The sequence below is a fragment of the Penicillium daleae genome (assembly GCF_028827525.1).
Source record: "Penicillium daleae strain IBT 16125 chromosome Unknown utg000007l_segment0_segment0, whole genome shotgun sequence".
In the NCBI taxonomy this organism is placed as follows: domain Eukaryota; kingdom Fungi; phylum Ascomycota; class Eurotiomycetes; order Eurotiales; family Aspergillaceae; genus Penicillium; species Penicillium daleae.
In genome coordinates, this window is record NW_026623155.1 from 39,789 (window position 1) to 49,239 (window position 9,451).

At 44.6% G+C, this 9,451-nt stretch overlaps 2 protein-coding genes across 2 annotated transcripts; one reads left to right on the top strand and one right to left on the bottom strand.

Moving 5' to 3' along the window:
• Positions 1 to 4,499: 4,499 nt before the first annotated feature.
• Positions 4,500 to 5,606, bottom strand: N7458_007270 (alkene reductase; the record flags this gene model as incomplete). Its single annotated transcript, XM_056910652.1, has 1 exon — positions 4,500 to 5,606. One exon carries the CDS (start codon positions 5,604 to 5,606, stop codon positions 4,500 to 4,502), a length of 1,107 nt encoding a protein of 368 aa, XP_056763478.1.
• Positions 5,607 to 7,351: 1,745 nt separating this feature from the next.
• Positions 7,352 to 8,812, top strand: N7458_007271 (uncharacterized protein; the record flags this gene model as incomplete). Its single annotated transcript, XM_056910653.1, has 3 exons — positions 7,352 to 7,417; positions 7,487 to 7,589; positions 7,683 to 8,812. The coding sequence occupies 3 exons, from the start codon at positions 7,352 to 7,354 to the stop codon at positions 8,810 to 8,812; spliced, it is 1,299 nt and encodes a 432-aa protein (XP_056763479.1).
• Positions 8,813 to 9,451: the final 639 nt, after the last annotated feature.

The window sequence follows — 9,451 nt, forward strand, 5'->3', positions numbered from 1 at the left end:
GTTGTCTTCCTAATCAGGAAGGTAGATCAGGGTGTTATTAGATCGCCCAAGGTATATCTTATATAATAAATATAAGTATATAACACTCGGGCTCATAACCTATGAGCAAGTGTAAACGTATAGGAAGGATAATTGTATAGCAAACCTATAGATAGAGCTATATAGTATAGCTAGATCGTATAGAGAGGTTGATAGATTGAATAGTAGTAGGTAGGCTGTCAAGAATAAATTCAGGACTTGGATTAAGAACTATCTGGCAGGGACTTTAGGTCCTATTTATATTTGATAGATCCCTGTTTTCGGTGGCAACTAGCGACATAGTGGTGATTTCATTATGATGATCTTGTTTTCCATAAGATTCTATGATATCATATGGACTATCATAGAATTCTTTATGATTCTATCTATATCCGATACTTACCTTCTAATTAGCTAATCACCTATTTCTAGCCCTATTAAGCAAGATAAGACGATTTAGATAGCGGTGTTTGTCGTTTGATCGTATCCTAGTCGCGTAGGATTTAGTAGTTCTTTGATTAGTCTAATAGGGCGAATATAGCGCGTAGCTTAGTAATCGCTTCGTACACTATTAAGCTATTAACAATCTATCTCCCTTCTAGCGTAAGAGAGGATCTAATTCCTTGCTTCAAGATCTCGATAGATCGTATATAACGTAGGTAGTCAGATCTTACTAACTTATATTCGCTAAGTAGGATCCTATAGATAGCTAACTGATCGGATATAAGATCAATAAGTCTAATTAGCTCGTTAGGAAGATCAGATATAAAGGTATTAGCAGGTTTTTTGATCATATCAGATAGATATAGCTTAGTTAGTTCCTATAGCGGTATAGTAGGAGTAGGTAGGTCTAGATCAACGTATTTCTATATACTATTTGCTAGTATATAATCTTTAACTATAGTGATCTAAGGGACCTAATATACGTGGCATTTGAGAGGGTAATTAAGCCAGGTAGCTCGCAGATCGGATGAATCCATTATTTCTAAGACGAAAGTGAAAGATAGATAAGATGAAAGTAAAGAATAGAGTCCTTAGCAGAGGCTCGGGCTTATAACTATTAGAATTGCGTATAGTGCATAAAACCGTGGTAGGAATCGATCGTACGCACTAATCTTAGTGCCACGATTATAGAAGAGAGACGAAACAGGATAGATCACAATCGGCTGATTAGACAGAAGAATCAAGTAGTGGAAGGTTGATTCAGATGGTCTACTATACCCGGTAATTCTTCCTTAGATAAAAAAGATGTCAAACTTGTTCCATTTAACTAAGGAAATAGGCAGAATTTATAACTCGAGGTACATAGTAAATATCACATGAAGAAATCAAGAACATCCGAGGTTATCTTGGAGTGTTGAGTAGTCTCCGGCCAATATAGGCAGTTCAATGCGAGATCGTTGAGGATCAATATAAATCAATGTGGTAGACATGGTTTTTCTTCCAGGGAAAAGATTGTGGCGGCTTAGTCATCATGCGGGGAGATCCCACATAAGTTGATATAATATCTATAATATCGGCTAAATCTAGGCCTACACTACGATTGTATAGGGAATAACCTATATATAAAAGGCTACTCTAATACTAATTAGTCAGGCGATATTAATAGTAGAAAATCCACTACTAGCTATATATTTAGCCTATCTAGAGATCTAGCTACTAATAATATAGTAAGCTAGAATTCGATACTACAAAAATTAGTAGCCCTATCTACCTGCGAGGCCGAATATATAGCTATAAAAGAAGCTATACGGGAAGCTATCTATCTAGCTAACCTATTTAACTATCTAAACGATAGATTAGGCCTAGGCTATACGCCTAGCAAGCCTACTATATTAGTAGATAATAAGGCAGCTATTAAGCTAGCCGAAAACCCTGAATTTCATAAAAGGACGAAGCATATTAATATACAATATTACTATATTAGAGATCAGGTCAAACAAGAAAGGGTCGATGTTTAATACGTCCCTACTAAACTGCAATTAGCAGATTTCCTAACAAAAAACGTTAGAAGAGAAATATTTGAAGACTTAAAGAATCTAGCTAACCTCCGAGAGATCGAGATTTAGGAAGATATATATCTAGCTATCTTATAGTAGTATATATATATATCAATCCTATCTACTCTATACTAATCTCTATACTCTACTACTATCTGCACTATAGTATAAAGATTACGGGGGGGTATGAGATATAGGGCAAGATACCTAAACCGTTATGTAGTATATCAAGCTAGATTCATAAGGCCTATACAAGATGGCTGAATCTCTATAAGCTTTATGCTATACCATTATCACTACGGTCAATAACATCAAGTAAGACGTATACAACAGTATACGATCTATATCATCACTACGGTTAATAACTCATCACTACAGTCAATGACATCGTACAATCAAGCAACCACCGATCAAACAGCTACTGCATAAGATCACTATGTATCTAGATCTGTCTACATGAGATCATCATGCATCATCTAGAACGATCATATGCAAGAGACAAGTTAATTATAAATATACCCTGCTTTCTCTACCAAGATAATAATTATGTTTAACACAAAAAAAAGCAAGATTCAATACAATCAACCAAGCTTCAGTCCTACCTCACTTTTCTCTTACTCTTATGATTCTAAGCCGAATTGATTTTATCCTTCCTATTCAATCAAAGGAAGAAGATCAATTAATCTTCCTTCCTCTCTACCTAACCTGCGCATCATCGCTTGCTCACAATCTATCGTAATAGACGTGGTCTAGCTATAGTAGAAAAAGAGAAACTAGAAGGGGCTATACTTTTATCGTTTACTCCTACTCGTCCTTAGAAGGTTCGTCCGGGTTAATATATCTATTTAAGGATCCCTGCTATTCGCCTTCTTTCGTTCGCGGAGTTATATCCGCTAAATATTCTTTAGTAGGAGGAAAACACGATAGATAGGAAAGCTAGCCGTATAATAGTGCTTACTAAAGTTGAATTAGGATTTACTAGGCGACTAGAGTCCTATCTATATAATTCTTTACGGATTCTTCTTAATAGTCTATACGGTAAACCGAAAGATATAGATCACTATAATAGCTTCGTCTTCGTTACTACCGGTATTAGAATCTTAGTATAGCTTGCTTACATAAAGGAGCTAATTATACGAAAGGATCGTGGTTATTGCTTAAGAAGAGTCTGCCTAGTATAGCAAGTTAACTAACAAGGTATAGTTCTACAGTATAGCTTAAAATAGAATTATAACTAAACTAATACTTAGCCTATAACAAATAGGTTTGTAACTATATAAATTAATTACTCGACTTAGATAAGCCGGAGTTAGTGAGTTATAGCTCTCTTAACTTGTTAAGGAGCCTATACTAATATAGATAAGGTACTCCGTTAGGCTTTGTTTGTTAACCCTAGCCCTCCAAAAGGCTATTCTACGAAAGGGAACGTGGATTTTGTGAATAAAAGCGGAAGGCGTAGTCTTAAGTTCTACGGAAAGCCTAATCTGAAAGATATTATAAAAAATAAAGTAGAATTATACCTAAACAAAGTTCTCCTCGTAGGTAAGGATCAATACTCTATTAGGAAGATCCTTTATAGAAAGACTCTTATCTAAGGTTTAGTTTCTGCCGACCTATAAACACGAGACACGTGTCGATATCTCGCTTTGAAGGAAAAGCAAAAGATTAATTTTTATGAAATAGAATTTTAACCGGCCCTAGCAAAGGGAGGATTCTAGGCTCTAGAGAGGGGGACTAATCAAGTCATAGGAACATTGAGCTAAGTTAAGGGAATATTGTAGGCTGGCAAAGCAGCAACTACAGACGTAATCTAATAAGTTCTCGAGATTCTCTCTAGGGGATAAATGAATTACTTCTATGTATGTAAATTTGGGGAAGTAACCTAAATTATAGAGCTACAATTCATTAGTTCGAGTTCAAGGTAGATATAGTAATAAGTTGCAATCTTTGGTGCTCTCCGGTATAGAACTGGCCCTTAGGTGGAACCGACTAAGCCCTATATCTTGCAAGTCTACCGGGAAACCATGACCAGTCCTGGGACACAGCAATGTTGTAAGTCTACCCAAAACCGTGGTCCGTCAGGATGAGCCTGATTATATTCCCACGAAGATTGCGCTCGTTGCTACTATCTCGGTGGCTATTGTCTTTGTGCTGCTCTTGAGGGGTTATTATGGTTGGGAAAACCGGCGGAGGGATCGATGACATGAGGGCGACACGCATGTACAGAACTCGGAGTTTTTGGATCTGACAGATCAGGAGAATCGAGAGTTTCGGGTAAGTAGATCACAATCTTTGCAATTCTCTGATAAGGGATGATTTTCTGACTGTGGCTATAGGACAAGTTGTAGGTTGTCAGATCCAATGAAGTGTCCAACACAGGTTACAGCTGAGAGCAAGAGTAAGCCTTACTACAAGGGAGGACTTGTACATATTCCAGAGCATTTCAAGTGTGAAAGGCTGTCCCTCTATATCCAATCCCAATTAAGCCGCAGTCTCAACAGCCTTCTTATACTCAGCACTAAACTGCCAGTCGTTATATCCCTTAGGATCCTTCGGAAGATACAGCACCTCGCGTTTATGCGGCACAAGAGGCACATTCTCCTTAATACGGAACGCCAGATCCGGATTCGACGTAAACGGCCGACCAAATCCAATAACCACATCATGATCCTTGTACTTCTGATCAACCGCCTCCTTGGCCGACTCAGGCTGATACCCACCAGCAATCACGACGGGGCCCGCACCCCGGTACGCATCCACGAAGAACAGGAGATCATCGGCAGACTCGATATCCGCATAACCAGCAACGCGGCCCTCGATCAAGTGCGTGTACGCCAGCTTCAGTGGGGCCAGTTCGCGCGCCAGATACGAGAATTGTGGGTGCAGGTTCTCCATTCTCATTCCCTGGAAGGTGCTGTAGGGACTGAAGCGGATGGCCGTGCGGTCTGCGCCGATGGCATCGGACACGGCCCGGGTGATTTCGATCGCGAAGCGGGCGCGGTTCTCGACGCTGCCGCCCCAGCGGTCGGTGCGCTTGTTGCTGACGTCTTGAATGAATTGGTCAATCAGGTAGCCATTGGCACCGTGGATCTCGACACCGTCGAAGCCCGCGGCGACGGCATTGCGTGCAGCCTGCGCATAGTCCTGAATATAAGACTGAATCTCTTCTTCAGTCAGCGGGCGCGGAGCAGGCGCTTCGCTAGACATAGGAATATCACTGGCAGAGACAAGGTCAAAGCCAGAAGCCTTGAGGAGGTCTGCGCTTCCGGCGCGGCCCAGCGCCCATAGCTGCATATAGATGTAGGAGCCCTTGGCGTGGACGGCGTCGGTGACTTCCTTCCAAGCGGCGATCTGGGCGTCGTTCCAGATGCCGGGAACGTTGGGGTAGAGGCCGGCTTGGGGGGTGATTAGGGTTCCTTCGGTGATGAGGAGGGTCCCTGGCGTGGAGCCGCGCTGGGCGTAGTGCTCCTTGACGAGGGGAAGAGGGACGTGGTCATCGGCAACGCGGAAGCGAGTCATGGGTGCCATTGCGATGCGGTTGGAGAGCTCCATGCGCCCGACGCGAAGAGGGGTGAAAAGCTTGGTCATTGTAGACTGTGTGGTGGTGGTGGCTGTCCGAGATGGAAATTATACAGTCTGTATGTGTTATGGAACAGTTATAGGAGAACTGGAGAATCAATTGCAGGCCCAATTGAAGTGATGGATTTGAATGAAGTATGCTATTGAGGAAGAGAACCACGACTGTAGTTATTATATAGTCCTTGTCCCTTAGTCTTTTATACAGAAAGAGACGCGAAGGTAAAGTGTCGCAATTGTGATTACGCCTTTTGCAAGTGCGCTGCCCGTTCGGATATCGGAAGAGGGCGTTTCCGGATACCATTTTAGGGCGATATGTGGTTGGGAGCAGATCCACAGGGGATGATTTCTAATGGGCCATTTTTCATTTAAAGTTAGCAATGATCAAATTCAAGCATTACGAATGGTCGAATAACGTGGATAAAACAGGCCTGAAAGGTCTCCGAGCCGGCAAATGCAATGCCGATTTAACCTTTTTCTTCCACTGCGTTCCATGTTGAACTGCTATCCACAGTAACTTCCTGCCGTGGCTGAGATCTCCCAATGAGAAGAGTGGATCGTCTGTGCAGATTAATAATTGAGAAAAATTGTGCAGTAACGCAGAACGAACGCTGAGAAATCAAGTGGTAAGCATCGATCCGAGGCCCGAGTTTGTTCTGTTTGTCGGTTCCACAGTTTGTAACCTTAAAAAGGTCTGTAATGTAATCCACGGGAGAGTGACCCACACCAAAACACCACATTAAAGGCGATATTTGTAGTCTTATATATCAACCACCACGACTTCATTCTTATTTTTGAGATTTAGAAGGATGATTATTAACTATACTAATAGTTGTATACTGGAATTTGGAATAGCTACGATGATTATTTTAACTATTCTATTTCAGTAAATTACGTTGTATTTTTGACCGAATTGATTATGTCGGATCGCAGGATATCCGTATGCACTAGTGCTGAGGGAACCAATTGACAGGATTGACTAATTGATTGAAGAACTATCTGAGAGGCCACTGTTGAGAGGGGTCTCATAGCCCAAGGGGCTGCCAGTGTTGATATTTCACATCCCGGTATTCCGAATGGATACGGTTTACTACAAAGCAGTAGGGAGACTGGGTGGGCGTTGAATCATCCTATCCTTTAGCGGTAAAATATCACCGCTCAGTTCGACACGCTAGTAGTTTACAATATAATTGTATAAGCTGGCCTGTCTGTCTACTTCGTCCGTTGATCCGTTCCTCGGTCCAGATCTATGACTGTTTGGCAAACAAGGTACACAAGCCCGATTTCTCCTGATCGCAATACCTTCCCTTCCAAGCTCTACATAACTAAAATAGTTATCTTCATAATCTGGCAAATACAACTAGACAATCCAGGGTCCATCAACTGGGAAAATCACAGTGGCAAACGGATGAACCCAACTCCCCGGGAACCCGACTTCCCGGACCCACAGAAAACTCCTCAGGGAAGTGGAGCCCTTCGATGGCATGACTCCACAACATGCGGCCTACCATCAAGCTAGCTGATAATTAAGAGTAGCAGGCGCACTTTGTCAAAGCCCAGATTCTCTGATCAAATGCTATAGCCTATCCTCAGACGGGGAGATCAATCTCTCCGGGGGAAATGCCGATGACTAACCCGTTCCGGGCGCCGGGGTTCTTTTTTGGGGGCAAATTTTAGGTTGGAGCCATAAGAATAAGATATAAGTACTAGAAGTCTCGATATTTGTGTTTCTTCAATATTCTATTCCTCTCGACACAATGTCGTTATTATCCAGTCCCCTAACGCTGCGGTGCGGCCTGGAACTTCCCAACAGGCTCACAAAGGTAAGCTTCATTGATGTCTGTTTTTACATCGTTTTTATAACGTAATATGGGTACTGATTGTCGTCGCAGGCGGCAATGGCAGAGATCATGGCACCTAAGCAAAATCCAGATGATAAATTCCCACGGGCATACTCGGAATGGGCTGATGGGGGCTGGGGTTTCATTATCACAGGTTAGCCATCCTCAGCATCATCTGACTTCTCTGCTCAGTTTCGCCGACAAAACCTTCATTCTGCCACCATTCTGACATCTCCTCCAACCATAGGCAATGTCCAGGTATCCCAAACGTATCTTGGCTCACCCAAAGACGTCGCCATCCCCCTCCCAAATGCAGGCACCCCGGCCCTCCAGGAGGCTTGGCGCAATTGGGCCACAACAATCCAACGAAGCGGAACGCCAGCTCTCGTTCAGCTCTGCCACCCCGGCCGCCAATCCCCCCAAGGCGCTGGGAAGCGCTCTATCCTAACCAAGAATCTCGCTCCCTCCGCTGTTGCCCTAAATTTGGGATCCAGCTTCATTCCTCGCGTTGCTACCTCCGTGATGTTCGGGACGCCCCGTGAAATGACGCGTGCCGAGGTCACCGAGGCTATCCAACAGTTCATCGCCGGCGCCAAGCAAGCCCACCTTGCGGGCTTCAAGGGCATTGAGTTACACGGCGCGCACGGCTACCTGATCGCTCAGTTCCTGTCGCCCAAGACGAACCTGCGCACCGACGAGTTCGGTGGGACCCCCGCTAAGCGCGCTGAGATGGTCCTGCGCATCATAAAGGGCATCCGTGCGGCCACAAGCCCGCAGTTCTGCGTCGGCATCAAGATGAACAGCGTCGATGTCAGCGAGCAGGGTGACGGCGGTCTCCAGGCTTGCCTTGAACAGATGGGCCTCATCATTAACGCGGGCGTCGACTTCATCGAGATCAGTGGCGGCTCATACGAGGACCCTTCCATGTTTCAGGCGGACCGAACCGCACCGGTTATCGGATCCACGGCCGCGCCCGCGGCCCCGGCACGCATACCAAAGGCAAGCACAAGAGCGCGAGAGGCGTTCTTCCTCGACTTCGCCAAGACGGTGCGGGAATACTACCCTAAGATCCCCCTTATGGTGACGGGCGGCTTTCGCAGCCGTGTCGGTATGGAAGCGGCGCTCGAGAGCGGCGCATGCGACATCATCGGAATCGGGCGCCCTGCGGCGGTGGTGCCGAAGTTGCCGAAACTTGTCCTACTCAACAAGGAGGTCGTTGATGCGGATGCAACGATCCGGCTCAAGCACGTGGAGATGGGCTGGCTGATGAGGAAGGTGCCGATCAAGTCGCTGGGGGCTGGAGCCGAAGGCGCGTACTATGGAGGGCAGATTGGACGGATGGGAAAGGGGCTGCAGCCGATTGATACGAGGGTTTAGAGATAGGAAGAGGGTGGGAACTGACTTGCAATTAGGTACTGATTTTTAGGGGGTTGAGGATGGCTGGTTAGATAGACGGGTTTTAGATTTCATTTTGAACTTCATTTTGCGGTTTGTTTTGATGCATAGAAACCGTACCAAAGGTGCTAAAGAACTAGAATAGTATTTATATATCTCACAGGAACTGCTTTTATAATTAGCTTCCCGTACTGAGTAAGGGGAGACAGATTATGCTGATGTGTGCCGTTTATGATCCTCGCGAGATGACCATGTGGTCGGTCCTAAAACCTACCAAACCATACGAGAAAGGTCCTAGAACTGAGCGAGTTTAAAAGCTTCTCGAAAGGTAGATTGAACCTTTCTCAAAAAATAAACGCCACGGCACCTAGCGTTGCTCCTCTATCCTCTAATCGTCGGGGCTCGTTCACATCGGCCTGCTACGTTGTATTCTTTCATGGTGTGGACTCTCCGATAGGGATTCCAGCGGGTTTCCCAAGTTAAACCCCCTGATTGGTCAACTCTGGCACCGCCTGAAACCCAAGTTTTATCCCTAACCCAAGGGACCTAACCCAAGGGACCTGGTGCAGTCAGGTAGACTGTATGGCGGTGTAGAGCTCTTATGTATGGGTAGAATTCGCC